This window comes from Thalassophryne amazonica, chromosome 5, assembly GCF_902500255.1.
Source record: "Thalassophryne amazonica chromosome 5, fThaAma1.1, whole genome shotgun sequence".
NCBI lineage: Eukaryota > Metazoa > Chordata > Actinopteri > Batrachoidiformes > Batrachoididae > Thalassophryne > Thalassophryne amazonica.
This window is the reverse complement of record NC_047107.1, coordinates 4,120,131-4,137,350: the sequence shown is the minus strand read 5'-3', so window position 1 is coordinate 4,137,350 and position 17,220 is coordinate 4,120,131. Positions and strand designations below refer to the sequence as shown.

At 43.2% G+C, this 17,220-nt stretch overlaps 1 protein-coding gene across 1 annotated transcript in view; it reads right to left on the bottom strand.

Moving 5' to 3' along the window:
* The window catches only part of LOC117509708 (histone-lysine N-methyltransferase SETD1B-A-like), a 105,948-nt gene that overhangs the window by 51,941 nt on the left and 36,787 nt on the right, over positions 1–17,220 (bottom strand). The window contains exons 7-15 of the mRNA XM_034169427.1: positions 13,455–14,159; positions 13,239–13,355; positions 13,083–13,149; positions 12,015–12,205; positions 11,827–11,887; positions 9,727–10,494; positions 8,556–8,689; positions 3,701–3,830; positions 3,319–3,621 (exon numbers count right to left, since the gene is read on the bottom strand). Of these exons, the coding sequence (XP_034025318.1) occupies positions 3,319–3,621; positions 3,701–3,830; positions 8,556–8,689; positions 9,727–10,494; positions 11,827–11,887; positions 12,015–12,205; positions 13,083–13,149; positions 13,239–13,355; positions 13,455–14,159 (2,476 nt within the window). The remainder of the gene's footprint in view (positions 1–3,318; positions 3,622–3,700; positions 3,831–8,555; positions 8,690–9,726; positions 10,495–11,826; positions 11,888–12,014; positions 12,206–13,082; positions 13,150–13,238; positions 13,356–13,454; positions 14,160–17,220) is intronic.

The following is a 17,220-nucleotide window of genomic DNA, read 5'->3' as shown; positions in this document are numbered from 1 at the left end:
GGTATTTAAGGTGGCCATTTGCAAATATTTCCCCTCTTTGCATCTCGTCTAATGAGTGACAACATGGGAGCCTCTAAACAACACTCAAATGACCTGAAAACATCATGGTTTAGGGGCAGGATACAAAAAGCTATCTCAGAGATTTCAGCTGTCAGTTTCCACTGTGAGGAACATAGTGAGGAAATGGAAGACCACAGGCACAGTACTAGTTAAGGCCTGAAGTGGCAGGCCAACAAAAATCTCAGATAAGCTGAAGTGAAGGATGGTGAGAACAGTCATAGTCAACCCACAGACCTGCTCCAAAGACCTTCAACATGATCTTGCTGCAGATAGTGTCTCTGTGCATCATTCAACTATACAGCGCACTTTGCACAAAGAGATGCTGTATGATACTGTAATGCAGAGGAAGCCTTTTCTGTGTACATGCCACAAAAGAGTTGCTTGAGGTATGCTAAAGCACATTTTGACAAGCCAGCTTCATTTTGGAATAAGGTGCTGTGGACTGATGAAACTAAAATAGAGTTATTTGGACATAACAAGGGGCGGTATGCATGGCTGAAAAAGAACACAGCATTCCAAGAAAAACACTTGCTACCTACAGTAAAATTTGGAGGTTGTTCCATCATGCTGTGGGGCTGTGTGGCCAGTGCAGGTACTGGGAATCTTGTTAAAGTTGAGGGTCACATGGATTCCAGTCAATATCAGCAGATTCTTGAGAACAATGTTCATGAATCAGTGACAAAGCTGAAGTTGCACCGGGGCTGGATCTTTCAACAAGACAACGACCCTAAACACTGCTCAAAATCTACTAAGGCATTCATGCAGAAGAACAAGTACAACATTCTGGAATGGCCATCTCAGTCCCCAGACCTGAATATTATTGAAAATCTGTGGTGTGATTTTAAGTGGGCTGTCTATGCTCGGAAACCAACAAACCTGAGATGTTTTGTAAAGACAAATGTGTTGTGTGGGCCCCCGAAGAGGAGGTACTGCTGGCCCACCATCAGAGGGCGCCCTGCCTGTCGGCAGGTTTCAGGCTCCAGAGGGCGCACTGGCCAGGAAGGATCCACCAGGTGCACCGTGGGGCTGTCATCAGCTGTCATCCATCACCTCATCACATCACCCATAAAAGCTTGGGAGAGACACCATAACTCTGCCGAGTTATCAGCTTACCATACAGATAAACCTACTCAGCCGTTTTGTGCCGTATGCACATTCATTGTTACTGAAGTCTTTGCAGTTGTGACTTATACTTGCAGCTTGTAGCCGAGTTTGTGGAAGTTGGAGGAGTTGGCGTCTCCACTCCTCACTTCTGACTTACTAAGTATAACAATTGACACTGATCACTGTGTTTGTCTGCTATCTAACTGAAATTGTTGACCCAAACAACCATTGATTTATAAAGGAAAATCATGGAAATCATCAGGGGGGCCCAAACCTTTACATACAACTATATGTAACGGATTAGTTACAGTCAGGAGGCAATAAATGATCTATGGGGAATCCTGAATCAGGACCTGCTTCATTTAATGACTGGGTCAAAGCTTCCTCTGAAAAATAAGCACCTGCCTTAAATAAGCAGCAGACATTATGTGCATTAAAATTATTACATTTGGTGGAGTCACTTTTTTTCTAAATCCGCTGTGGAGTGGTACCTTAAAATCCTAAAGCCTGATTTATGCTTCTGCAACTCTGTAACTCTGTGGCCATGCAATGACGTAGACGTGCGTGGCAGTTTTAAAGTTCTCTGTTGCATTTTTATGCAATTTTTCAGGATTATACTTCTTCTGGATTTTTTAAAATGGATTTTCTAGAGAATTTGTCCCTCAACAAGCGCTTCTTTCTACAACCTCCAAATGAAAGATAAGGTGTACAACTTGCGATCACAGCCTTTTGTAGTGTCCGATGGAGCAGGTGCACAGACTGCGGGTCCTATCGGTTTGAAAAAAATAATCGGTGAGTGTCAGTGCTGAACTTTCATACTTCTGTTACTGGACACATCCAGACTGCTCTGTCCAGTACATGCCAGGGTTTTTTTTAATCGAAATGCATTGTGGTCAGACAAGATGTTTTGTCCGATGTCAGTGAAAATCCATTATCCAGTGTTTATTACATGGAAAACCATATAAAAACACTGGAACTGCTACTTTTGTCCAATGAGTGTGAATGTCTGGTGTATATGAAGATGGGTTAAGCCTGGTTCACACGACAGGATTTTAAAATTATCTTTAGGTTTCCAAAACCTGAGAGACCACACACATGGAGATAATAAATCACAGGTTTGGTCATACAGTGTGTGGTGTTCAGCCACACGGTAAGGACAACACCACACACGAACAGATTTCACGCATGAACATTCACAGCTCAGACAGGAAATCTCGCAAAATCTCTTGAGATTAAACGTGACCTTGGAGTAAACAAACAGAGGTACTTTGTGGACTATTTAAAACAGAGGGAAAAAACGATGCAAAAAAGAAAAAGAAAAGGTGTTCTTTAAAGGAGTGGAGACAGCGCGACCACAGGACTTTCTGGTAAGTCAGAACAGCTGTTTTGATTTTATTTTCCGCTCCATGCATCCGTCACCTCGCTTTCTGATTGGCTGCACGTCACATTCAGCAGGTTGCATGCTTGTTTTGGTCAGAGGACACAACACACACAGCGATATCGGGCCAAAAAAATCCAACATGTTGAATATCCCTGATTTGCGATCGAAGCGCTCCTGACGGCCTTCCGAGCAGATCAGAGCGCTCTGAACACACCACACACGACAGGAATATCTGATAAGATTATCTTTAGCGTCATCATGATTGTCGTGGCGTCATTAAGATTGTCGGAAGGGGAAGATCGGGTCCGATATCGGCCTAATTATCCTGCTGTGTGAACCAGGCCTTAGGCGAGTTTTGCTGTATCCACTACTATAAGCAACAGGTTCATCACCATGTCCCACAACAGCCTGGACTCGGTTCTGGAAATGAAGCAATATCTCCTCCTGGTGGACATTTACCATTAATGTAGGTACAATAGAATTTCACCAAGAGCTCTAGTAATATCTACTGGATGATGATGATGCACCCATAATGCAATTCATAACCTATTTCCCCTCTCCAGAGGGTGGTCATGAAACCGGAAAACGGAACAGAAAAGGGCCTGGTGGCCCAGTGCCAATGTAGTCCATTTTCAAATACTTCTACAGTCTGACAGATGGAAAATGTAATCAGTCAATGAAGCCGTGGGTACAATGTGATTCTCAAAGTCCCAGGATGACAAAGAGGTAAACTCTAGAACAATGTGACATCATGAGTTTGTTTGGTTCCAAACCTGGAAGTGCTGTCGGTGACGGGGGCTGTGGTTTGTCAGGGTGCAGGTTGTGGGCGTCCCGCCGACAGGATAGGTACCACTTGTTGTTTGTCTCTCCTCTATGACGTGGATCCGACCAATCATGCAGTTCCACTTCCAGCTGAGCACCAGGAGTGAGTGGGGCCAAGGGGGTGACTGGCGGCTCCAGCTTAGTGAACTCTTCATCTGATGATGTCGTTGCCTTAGACTCTCCCAGCGTGTCAAAGGACTCGGTGTCTGACACATACTCGCTTTCTTCTGAGATGCTGCTCTCTGAAGATGTTGCTGTGATGGACAGAAGCAGGAATGTGTTTATCTGGAGGTACTTCACAGCCTTCGGTAGTGCAGGTCTTTTTTTACATACCACACTCTGAGGACTGCAGTTCTTCAGTCACACAGGAGAACACAGTACCTTCAGTCTCTCCTAGTTCCTGTGTCGACTCAGTTCCTTGCTGATGATGTTCCTTGTCATTACCGTCATCTTCCATTTCGTTCTAGAGTACCGTTCAGATTATCCAGCATTAAGTACTGTCAATCTTCACATGCTATTGCTAATTCTCAGCTGTGTACTTTACATCTGGAACAACCACACAAAACACAGATGGTGACATGTTTTAAGAGACCTGGGTGTCAGATATGAACACAGAAGGAACCTTCACATTTGAAGGAAATGTGGTTTTGACAGTCAGGACAGGTTCAGCAGCACGCGCTGGTGCCAATGTTACACAAAGGCCTGCAGTCTAACCTGACCTCCCAAAAGTCTTACACAGATGTCTCCTTTGTCTGGTACATGCTGCTGCAGTCATCATTACGAGATGCCTCCATGCTGAAAATACACAAAATATGATCGCAGTGTCCTACGTGAGCCAATCCATCAGTTACATGGTGCCATAAGCTTCACCTGGGTCATATGAAACCTGTTCATTCAAACAATTTGATGGCCAGACCTGGTCGGATTGAAAAACAAGATCAAATCTAGGCTCAGGTCTCCCATGTGCCTTCTGACAAACTGCCATGTGTTCCTTTTGAAGGAAATTCTCCTCTGAACCACTTGTGATGTATAACTGGTGATGCAACACTCTAAAGCTGCACTATGCACACTTAATCTAAACACAAGCCTGTAACGTCTTCAGACCTATGGGTGACTTGGTGGCTTCCCTCACTTGTCTCCTTCCAGCACCAGAATAGTCACTTTTTTTCCCTCCCTGACACAGACTATTTGTGCTTCTAAATGATTGATAGAAATGAAGTCCAAGACTTCAGTGAGAATGACAGAGGAGGATTTTCTTAAAAAGCACACATGAAAGTTCAGCTACAATTTGCCAATCATCTTTCAACAAAACAATTTTCTTTCCCCAAAACACGAAATCTAGGTTTGCATCTCAGATGTACCTTATGGCAAATTGTGGCTGACCTTTCAGGTCTTCTTTTTACGAAAGTCCTCCTCTACACTACTTCTTTGTGAAGCTGTATAACTGGTGATACAAAATGCAAAATATGCACTGCGCACATGTTCACCAATCACAGCCACAGAAGCCTATAACTTCTTCTGGGTTGTCTGGGTGTCTTGGTGGCTTTCCTCACTCTTCTCCTTCTTGCACAGTCACTCAGTTTCTGAGAAATGTCTACTCCACACAGATTTACCATAGAGTACCAAACTGTATTTCTTCATAATTGATGTAAATAAAGTTCAAGACATATTCACTGACTTGTAAATGTTCATGTATCCATCCCCTGACATTTCTGAAGAAAAACTGCCAATAAAACTGATTATTTAAAGGTATTATACCAAAGTGCTCGATTACAACCCATCATTTTGCCTGTTTTCTTGTATGTATTTTTTGTATTTGAAATGGCATAAAAAATTAAAATGTGTGAAATACGAAGTATTTCGATACTTTTGGAGGGCACAGTATCATCATTCAAATAAAGTGAAGTTTCTGTTGTCTGTCTGAAAGCAGCAACAACAATGAAGAGTTCAGACTCTGGAAGCAGACGATGCGATCAGAGGGAGCAGAAACGACAGGACCAGAACATTTTGATAGTTTTGTTTGTTTGTTCTTCGATAATCCATTGAGCCCGTGTTTGAATTCGTTATCAGTGTGCCCCTCTGTAAGCTGTTCCCTGGATAGCATGAATGTGAAACATTTCATTTCAAATAAAGTCCAAGTAAAAGATGCCATTTATAACTGTTTACTGACTGACTCCAGCCACAAAGGATTGTGGGAGACCCTGAAAACATCTGTACCTGAGTGTCGGCGCGACCACAGACAATATAGTACCGAGAGCTGACACTCAACAGAACAAACCCATAGCAGCAAATTCCCCCATGACCCCCACAGTCTGTGGTCAAACACACAGTCTATGGTCAGACCTGCACAGTCTGTGGTCAGAACCACACAGTCTGTGATCAGATCTGCACAGTCTGTGTTCAGACATGCACAGTCCGTGGCTGGAACCACAGAGTCTGTGTTCAGACCCATCCAGTCTGTGGTCAGACCTATCCAGTGTGTGATCAGACCCATCCAGAATCAGAAGTGCCTGACTCCGTGGTATAACTCACAAACTCGCAGCTTAAAGCAGATAACCCGTAAGTTGGAGAGGAAATGGCGTCTCACTAATTTAGAAGATCTTCACTTAGCCTGGAAAAAGAGTCTGTTGCTCTATAAAAAAGCCCTCCGTAAAGCTAGGACATCTTACTACTCATCACTAATTGAAGAAAATAAGAACAACCCCAGGTTTCTTTTCAGCACTGTAGCCAGGCTGACAAAGAGTCAGAGCTCTATTGAGCTGGGTATTCCATTAACTTTAACTAGTAATGACTTCATGACTTTCTTTGCTAACAAAATTTTAACTATTAGAGAAAAAATTACTCATAACCATCCCAAAGACGTATCGTTATCTCTGGCTGCTTTCAGTGATGCCGGTATTTGGTTAGACTCTTTCTCTCCGATTGTCCTGTCTGAGTTATTTTCATTAGTTACTTCATCCAAACCATCAACATGTTTATTAGACCCCATTCCTACCAGGCTGCTCAAGGAAGCCCTACCATTATTTAATGCTTCGATCTTAAATATGATCAATCTATCTTTGTTAGTTGGCTATGTACCACAGGCTTTTAAGGTGGCAGTAATTAAACCATTACTTAAAAAGCCATCACTTGACCCAGCTATCTTAGCTAATTATAGGCCTTTCAAGAATTCAAAAATTCTTGAAAGGGTAGTTGTAAAACAGCTAACTGATCATCTGCAGAGGAATGGTCTATTTGAAGAGTTTCAGTCAGGTTTTAGAATTCATCATAGTACAGAAACAGCATTAGTGAAGGTTACAAATGATCTTCTTATGGCCTCGGACAGTGGACTCATCTCTGTGCTTGTTCTGTTAGACCTCAGTGCTGCTTTTGATACTGTTGACCATAAAATTTTATTACAGAGATTAGAGCATGCCATAGGTATTAAAGGCACTGCGCTGCGGTGGTTTGAATCATATTTGTCTAATAGATTACAATTTGTTCATGTAAATGGGGAATCTTCTTCACAGACTAAAGTTAATTATGAAGTTCCACAAGGTTCTGTGCTAGGACCAATTTTATTCACTTTATACATGCTTCCCTTAGGCAGTATTATTAGACGGTATTGCTTAAATTTTCATTGTTACGCAGATGATACCCAGCTTTATCTATCCATGAAGACAGAGGACACACACCAATTAGCTAAACTGCAGGATTGTCTTACAGACATAAAGACATGGATGACCTCTAATTTCCTGCTTTTAAACTCAGATAAAACTGAAGTTATTGTACTTGGCCCCACAAATCTTAGAAACATGGTGTCTAACCAGATCCTTACTCTGGATGGCATTACCCTGACCTCTAGTAATACTGTGAGAAATCTTGGAGTCATTTTTGATCAGAATATGTCATTCAAAGCGCATATTAAACAAATATGTAGGACTGCTTTTTTGCATTTACGCACTATCTCTAAAATTAGAAAGGTCTTGTCTCAGAGTGATGCTGAAAAACTAATTCATGAAGAAGGAGAGAAGGAGAGAGCATATCTCACCCATATTGGCCTCTCTTCATTGGCTTCCTGTTAATTCTAGAATAGAATTTAAAATTCTTCTTCTTACTTATAAGGTTTTGAATAATCAGGTCCCATCTTATCTTAGGGACCTCGTAGTACCATATCACCCCAATAGAGTGCTTCGCTCTCAGAATGCAGGCTTACTTGTAGTTCCTAGGGTTTGCAAGAGTAGAATGGGAGGCAGAGCCTTCAGCTTTCAGGCTCCTCTCCTGTGGAACCAGCTCCCAATTCAGATCAGGGAGACAGACACCCTCTCTACTTTTAAGATTAGGCTTAAAACTTTCCTTTTTGCTAAAGCTTATAGTTAGGGCTGGATCAGGTGACCCTGAACCATCCCTTAGTTATGCTGCTATAGACGTAGACTGCTGGGGGGTTCCCATGATGCACTGTTTCTTTCTCTTTTTGCTCTGTATGCACCACTCTGCATTTAATCATTAGTGATCGATCTCTGCTCCCCTCCACAGCATGTCTTTTTCTGGTTCTCTCCCTCAGCCCCAACCAGTCCCAGCAGAAGACTGCCCCTCCCTGAGCCTGGTTCTGCTGGAGGTTTCGTCCTGTTAAAAGGGAGTTTTTCCTTCCCACTGTAGCCAAGTGCTTGCTCACAGGGGGTCGTTTTGACCGTTGGGGTTTTACATAATTATTGTATGGCCTTGCCTTACAATATAAAGCGCCTTGGGGCAACTGTTTGTTGTGATTTGGCGCTATATAAAAAAAAAATTGAAATTGAATTGATTGATCCAGTCTGTGGTCAGACCTGCACAGACTATGTTCAGACCAGCACAGTCTGTGGTCAGACCAGCTACAGTCTGTGGTCAGACCCACACAGTCTGTGTTCAGACCTGCACAGTCTGTGGTCAGACCCCACAGTCTGTGGTCAGACCTGCACAGTCTGTGATCAGACCTGCACAGTCTGTGATCAGACCCGTACAGTCTGTGATCAGACCTGCCCAGTCTGTGGTCGGACCCGTACAGTATGTGGTCAGACACACACAGTCTGTGGTCAAACCCATCCAGTGTGTGATCAGACCCACACAGTCTGTGGAAAGACCTGCCCTGTCTGTGTTCAGACCCGTAGAGTACAGTCTGTGGTGGGACCCATCCAGTGTGTGATCAGACCAGTACAGTCTGTGGTCAGACCTGCACAGTCTGGGTTAGACCCCCATAGTCTGTGGTCAGACCCACACAGTCTGTGGTCAGACACGCACAGTCTGTGATCAGACCTGTCCAGCCAGTGGTTAAACCCGCACAGTTTGTGGTCAGACATGTACAGTCTGTGATCAGAACCACACAGACTGTGGTCAGAGGTGCCTAGTCTGTGGTCAAACCTGCACAGTCTATGGTCAGACCCGCAGTCTGTTATCAGACCTGCCCAAACTGTGGTCGGACACATACAGTCTGTGGTCAAACCCACACAGTCTGTGACCAGAACCACACAGTCTGTGGTTAGACCTGCCCAGTCTGTGGTCAAACCCGCACAGTCTATAGTCAGACCCATCAATGAAGACAGGCCAATATGGGTGAGAGCATATCTCACCCATATTGGCCTCTCTTCATTGGCTTCCTGTTAATTCTAGAATAGAATTTAAAATTCTTCTTCTTACTTATAAGGTTTTGAATAATCAGGTCCCATCTTATCTTAGGGACCTCGTAGTACCATATCACCCCAATAGAGCGCTTCGCTCTCAGACTGCAGGCTTACTTGTAGTTCCTAGGGTTTGTAAGAGTAGAATGGGAGGCAGAGCCTTCAGCTTTCAGGCTCCTCTCCTGTGGAACCAGCTCCCAATTCAGATCAGGGAGACAGACACCCTCTCTACTTTTAAGATTAGGCTTAAAACTTTCCTTTTTGCTAAAGCTTATAGTTAGGGCTGGATCAGGTGACCCTGAACCATCCCTTAGTTATGCTGCTATAGACGTAGACTGCTGGGGGGTTCCCATGATGCACTGTTTCTTTCTCTTTTTGCTCTGTATGCATCACTCTGCATTTAATCATTAGTGATCGGTCTCTGCTCCCCTCCACAGCATGTCTTTTTCCTGGTTCTCTCCCTCAGCCCCAACCAGTCCCAGCAGAAGACTGCCCCTCCCTGAGCCTGGTTCTGCTGGAGGTTTCTTCCTGTTAAAAGGGAGTTTTTCCTTCCCACTGTAGCCAAGTGCTTGCTCACAGGGGGTCGTTTTGACCGTTGGGGTTTTACATAATTATTGTATGGCCTTGCCTTACAATATAAAGCGCCTTGGGGCAACTGTTTGTTGTGATTTGGCGCTATATAAAAAAATTGATTGATTGATTGATTGATCCAGTGTGTGATCAGACCCGCACAGTCTGTGGTCAGAACCGCACAGTCTGTGGTCAGACCTGCCCAGTCTGTGGTCAAACCCACACAGTCTGTGGTCAGACCCGCACAGTCTGTGGTCAGACCTGCCCAGTCTGTGGTCAAACCTGCACAGTCAATGGTCAGACCCATGCAGTATGCGATCAGACCCATGCAGTATGCGATCAGACCCGTCCAGTGTGTGATCAGACCCGTACAGTCTGTGGTCAGAACCACACCGTCTGTGGTCAGAACCACACCGTCTGTAGTCAGACCTGCCCAGTCTGTGGTCAGACCCCCACAGTCTGTGGTAAGACCCGTCCAGTGTGTGACCAGACCTGCACAGTCTGTGTTCAGACCCCCACAGTCTGGTGTCAGACCTATCCAGTGTGTGATCAGACCCACACAGTCTGTGGAAAGACCTGCCCTGTCTGTGTTCAGACCCGTAGAGTACAGTCTGTGGTGGGACCCATCCAGTGTGTGATCAGACCAGTACAGTCTGTGGTTCAGACCCGCACAGTATGAGATCAGACCCGCACAGTCTGGGTTCAGACCCCATAGTCTGTGGTCAGACCCACACAGTCTGTGGCCAGACACGCACAGTCTGTGATCAGACCCGTCCAGCCAGTGGTTAAACCCGCACAGTTTGTGGTCAGACACGGACAGTCTGTGATCAGAACCACACAGACTGTGGTCAGAGGTGCCTAGTCTGTGGTCAAACCCGCACAGTCTATGGTCAGACCCGCAGTCTGTTATCAGACCTGCCCAATCTGTGGTCGGACCCATACAGTCTGTGGTCACTACCACACAGTACACACACTACCACCAGAGGGCGCCCTGCCTGAAGTGCGGGCTTCAGGCATGAGAGGGCGCAGCCGCCTCCAGGGAGCAGCCGGGAGTGGCAGGTGCCACTCATCATCATCATCAACCACATAAAAGCTGGACAGCATCTCCACCTCGCTGCAGAGATATCGTCTTACCTTCTAGATAATACTCTCAGCCGTTGTTGTGCCGAACGCACATAATTATTTCTGAACTGTTTGCAGGCGTACCTGTTTCCCTACTTGCAGCTGGTGGCTGGGTTTGTAGATGGTGGAAGAGTAACGGTCTTCACTCCTCACTCCAAACTTTGATAAGTAGTTGATTCAGGCTCTGCATAAACTGTGTACTTGTTTCGGAGGTGGAGGTGTTTTTCCCACCAGAAAAAGAAGAGACAGTTTTGCTGACTGTTTTACTGGGTGTGTACACACACACTAACCATTAACCGTTTTTGCTTCCTGCCAGCAGTACCAGATCTGACAGCTGGAGACGGTGGCCACCTGGGGACTCGGGACTTGGCGGCTCCAGTATACTCCAGATCCGCTGGCAGTGGAAAACGTGTGGGATCCGGCTCTTCTCTGGACAGATGTTTTCTATCCTCGAGCCTCCCCGCACGTCACCTTTGTATATTTGACAGCATTCCAAAATCTGCAATTGTCTGTATTTCGTTGTGCACATTTCACAACAGTAAAGTGTTAAACTTTTGGCTCATCCATTGTCCGTTCATTTACACCCCGTTGTGGGTCCGTGTCACTACACTTTCCCAACAGTGGCTTCGTAGTAAAAGAGTGCGGGTACTAGACTGGCCTGCCTGCAGTCCAGACCTGTCGCCCATTGAAAATGTGTGGTGCATTATGAAGCGCAAAATACAACAACGGAGACCCCGGACTACTGAACAACTGAAGTCGTACATCAAGCAAGAATGGGAAAGAATTCCACCTCCAAAGCATCAACAATTAGTGTCCTCAGTTCCCAAACGCTTATTGAGTGTTGTTAGAAGGAAAGGTGATGTAACACAGTGGTAAACATACCACTGTCCCAGCTTTTTTGAAACATGTTGCAGGCATCCATTTCAAAATGAGCAAATATTTGAACAAAAATAATAAAGTTTATCAGTTTGAACATTAAATATCTTGTCTTTGTGGTGTATTAAATTGAATATATAGGTTGAAGAGGATTTACAAATCGTATTCTGTTTTTATTTACATTACATTACACTACATTACATTACATTATTTACATTACACAATGTCCCAACTACATTGAATTGGGGTTGTACTAACGTAGCTGACTGCACATCACTACTTTAGACTTTTTCTTAAAAGGCCAATTTGCCACGTGTTGCTATACAGACAGTGAGGGGCACATTCTCATGTTTAAATTGACACCAAGGGACTCAGACAAAGCTTTGCCACAGAAACAGAGGATGAGAATAAATGTAAATTGTGTGTATTTTCCATGGATGTTTTACCTGAAACTGGCAGTCATCGTTAAGTGGGGCTGCCATCTCCACATTGTCGGATCTGTTTTCTTCATCTCCCAGCATGTTGTCTTCATTTGTTTCATAATTATCATCATCACTGTCTAGTTGATGGGGTCTTGCATATCTGTTTTTAAACCTCTTAGGTACCGATCTCACCGTGTCATCACCCTGTTTCACAGCTAAAAGCACCACCACAGTTGATCAATGTACAGCCAAAACAGGACAACCAGTACATAGTGAACAGAGACTGATTAAAACCCCATCACATTCAGCCACATTTCTACAATATCCACAAGAAACTGCGTGGATGCTTTAATAACTTGTACAACATAGCAGGAACACAGTAGGAACCAGTAAGGATGTGGTGCAGTCTCCATGGATTTGGAGGACAAGGTCAACCTTTGGAAATGTTGAAAAACTACATAATAAGGATGTGGTCAAAATAAGACACAGTAAGAACTCAAACAGCATGTAGTAAGGACTGCATTGATGGAGGAACAACATAATTAAACCTAGTAGAAACTTCATTGACATAGTACAAGTCTGTGGACTGCTCTGTGAAATGTGTCACTTGCTGTCCATGGTGCTAAAATGCAGCCATTAAAAAAAAACACCTTCTCTGTATAAATTGGGATTCACTTCACAGCATGCACCCGCAGATGCACATGCATGCACCCATGTTGAGTGTCTAGGCGTGTTTGGCAAGTGAGCTGTTTTTCTGACTTGTTTATTGTTGATCCTACATGTGGACACAAGAAAGCTTGCACAACAAATAAAAAAAGCACAGCGTGTCATGCAGTATTGATAAAGACAGGACGGATGCTGTGAGAATGTGGTATGTGCATCGTGGAAAGTGATTCTTCACAGTAAGAATGTTTTCTGAACAAATTGGACATGGTACAAACTGGACACTGTGAGAACTGGACACTTTGTTAGTTGTTTTTTTTTTTGTTTGTTTTTTTTTTTTACCATTTTTGACCACACCCCTGCTGTGTTTATCAAAATTTTTAGGACGCAGTGTCGTCTTCTCTGAGTGTGGCACTTAAAAGCACTGACCAGTAGAACGAGTCACACTTTCTGTCTCTCCTGAAGCAGCAGGCTCACAGGCTGGTTTTCTTTTTAACTGCAGGACAAGAATGATGTCAACATGAGGTTACATGTTTCTGACGGGTCCACTCTGTATTGTATGAACCTCAAAAGCTTTCACATCACCTTGAAGGATGGAAGTTGTGGTTTAGTGACTTGGCCATTGATGCGACTTATTGGGTCCAGCAGTTTGTACCTCCCTTCCACACGTCCCACTTCACTTTTCAAAGAACACTCCAACACCTTTACAACAATTCAGCACAATGGCAACAATAATGAGCCCAATGGGTTCAAAATCTCTCCGACACTGATAACCAAAAGGGATAACGAAGGAAAACTTACCTTTGTTTTGTTTTCATGATAGTCCCACCAAGCCTCAAATGACTTAAAAGCAACACCTTCAATAATTCTGCGCATAATGTCCCTGGTAACAATGGACTTCAGCTCATCCATGATGGCTTTGAAAACCTTTTTGATTGTGACTTTATGAGGGTTGTCCCTCACACACGGGGAATCTGGTGGTGGCACAGAGAAGTAAAAGCTAGGCCAGGGTGGCCTACAGATTGGCAAGGGCACACTGGCATGACTCAAAGGGTTCCATTTGTTCAAATGGCCTGCAGGTTGTACATGTGGGGGATAGCTGGACACAGGCTGTACAGCAGAAGGCCGGGCCAAATAAATAGGAGGGGGGCCAGCAAAAGTTGGTGGTGGAGGAATGGGAATAGAGGGAGGAGGTGGTATGGTGTATGGTATGTGGTGGCCTGGTGGTGGGATCCAGCCAGGCGGTGGAAAAGGAATGGTGCCATCTGGCAGACAAAATGGGGAAGGTGGAACAAGAAGAGGAACAGAAGGGAAAGGGAAAGGAGGTATTGGTGGACAAATGATCACAGAGGTAGAGGAGGCTGGAGGGCCTTTTGAGTAAAAATGTTGAGTTGTAGTATTTGAAGAAAAGCAGAGCGGAGGCTGAGTAAAAGAGATCTCATCACTGGGTTCCAAATCTTTAGATGGACTCCTATTGTGTTGCCCCTCATTTGACACATGGCGGTCCTGTGTAAGACAAAAATAAATAATCATGGCTATCATCACTCAGTAACTGGAGGAAATGTGACAATATGTGTTAAGAAATCTAATCTTGACCCTAGTATATTGCAAAAACTATAGGTCGATATCAAATCTATCATTTTGTTCTAAAATTCTGCAGAAAGTGGTTTCACAGCAGCTCATGGACCACCTTAAGGCCCAGTCACACAGCACATACAATTCCTGAATGAATGGAAAAAAGTAAAAAAAAGTCACAAATCATTGGGAAAAGGTGGACGAATGAGCTTTATCACTGAATAGCCTGCGAATCAAGAGCGCAAAAGGGAGGAAAGAGAAACAAAAACGAAACTGAAGCTAACGTTGATCTCAACGCTTTAAACGAAAAACACCTGGAGCCACTGCTGGAGTCTTCATCTCTGTGTTCCAGGACTCGGCACTGGGACGGAGCTCATACCGCCTGAGTCCTGGAGAAGATGCAAACAGAAACGTGTGATCCAACCCACTGTGGAGATCTGTGTGTACGTCGGTGGATCCACCTGCTCTGGTTCCTCGTCCAGAACTAGGGTAGGTATCGAGAACCGGTTCTTTTCGGGTATTGTTAAGAAATTCAATCCACCGACATCAATAGCCTTTTTGCTTAACGGCTCCCTTATCAGTCCTTCAGAGCGGCCATTGTTTTGGGGGTGTTTGTCAGGAAAATGATCATGTCTCTATGTTGATTACAGAACCCCTGCAGGGTCTGTGATAGACAATTTTCAAGATATTTATTAATTATTAATGTCTTTGATCCTGCCTTTCATATATATATATAATATATATATATATATATATATATATATATATATATATAATATATATATATATATATATATATATATATATATATATATATATATATATATATATATATATATATATGATTTCACTTAATATTACTTTTCTAGTTAATCAGTGAACTGCCTCACACTGTGAAATGACCTTTTGCTTGCATAAGAAGTGTGACAGCGTAGGCCTTGTTTTTGCTAAGCACAGATGTACATTTTAATTAACAGTCCAGCCTTGAGCAGACAGCGATGTGACCTGTACACTAGCCCAAGGTTGGCACTGTTTTCTTTCATGTTATGAGAAGATCTATATCTGTCTGAGAACAGACTGTGAGACTGCAGGTGGAGAGCCATAACAATTTTCATACTGATGTGAGCGACTGTGAGACGCCACTATGTTTTGTATCCTGTCTTCTCCATATGTCTGTATGCAACTTTGTTTCAATGAATACAGGAGGTGAGTGGGCGGGCCCTTCAGGGCTGACTGGCGGTTAGTGATGAGGGTCATGCCCATCGGCTTTCTCCTGATCAGGAAACAAATCCAGTGTTTCCTTGCATGGTCATTCTCTGCAATAATTTGAGCTGTCTCTTTTACCAGGTTTAACCCTGACAGTCTGTAATCAACTGTTTCTGCAGTGCAGCTCTTCTTTGAAGCTTGAAGCAATAAAGCATTGATCCAACCCGCTGCTTTGTGGTTCTTTATTTCGCTTTATCTTAATTTTCCCCCGCTAAAACCCCAAAAAGCATATGTCTGTGAGTAATATTTACCTTTTTATGTTAAACCAACCTGTTATGGTCTTCTGAAACAGTTGATAGATGTATTTTATAACTTAAAAACGGGACAGATGCTAACACGTTAGCATGTCTATGGCGTTTTCAATATTAAAGTTAGCATTAAGCTGTTTGCATCTCAGCACATTTGTGTGCTTTTGTTTTCTGTATAACAATTAATGGCTCAGCGTTTGTTGTTGTAAAAGAGTCAAATGTATTACAAATTGTAATACTTTTTAATTTATTTTTGTTTCTATATTAATAATAATAATAGCAACAACAACAATAATAGTAATAATAACTAACTAGGACTGCAAGCAGTCATATACCGGTCCTTGTTCCGCGCGACCGCCAACCCAGGCCAGCGCGTCCCCTTGTGACCACATGTGGGCATGTGCATACAACGACAAGCACTCATCACACAGTTCAAATTTCAACTAATAATGCTACAATACAATTTTAGAGAAAGAGACCAAAAGAACCTGATTAAAAACACAACAGCAAATATAAAACCAACTAACAATGAACATAAATAAATAAATAAATATAGAAATAAATAAGTGTTTTCTGTGAACACCTAGTGACTCTTACACCTCCACTTCATCCGTGTTTTATTTAAGATTAATGACAATTTGTTTTTTCTCACTAAATGGATGCTGCACTCACTGCAGTTTATTGTCTGGAATAGTCCCAGATTGCATTTCAGAGCTTCTAGAATTCAAACATTTTCGTGCAGGTGGTGTTGGGGGGTAATTTTGGGTTTCAGCTTTTTTTGTTTTTCACCACTTTCATCCCTGAATATGTGAAATCGTGAGTCACTTTTGTGCAGATTAAAGTCACTAACTGGGACTCCTGTCTTGTTGGGAGAAAGAAACGAGAATCGTCCTCCGTTCTGTTCACACAGCTCCAAACGCTGCGCGGCTCTCTGCCGAGTCAATGCTTTTGACAAAAACTACAGATTTTATTTATTTTTATTTATGTCCAGAGATCAAGGATCCAGTGACCAATTTCATATTTATTTACTTTAAGACTCAATAAAATATTGACATAGAAAACCTGTAAAGCCTACTTTTAGTACACAGAAAATTCACAAGAGGTATCGATAAGGAATCGATAACAAAGCTGATCGATAAGCAGAATCGATAATGGCATCAATATTGATAAAATCTTATCGATACCCATCCCTATGCAGAACAAATAAAATTGCGCCAAATAAAAAAAAAAAAAAAAAACACTGGTGTGCCGTGGTCACTGCTGTATCACTCTATTACCTTACTAGGTCATATATACTGATTTAAACAGAAAATTGCCAAAAGGGGGAATAAATATAAGTGTAAAGATGATTGAAGATATCAGAGCAGTAAACTGATCAGTCCATGTGAACGCCGCGCATTGACTCCCCATGTGTGGTTATTTCCACCAGCTGATCATTGAGCAGCTGATCCACAACGTGAATTCTGCCTTCCAGAACA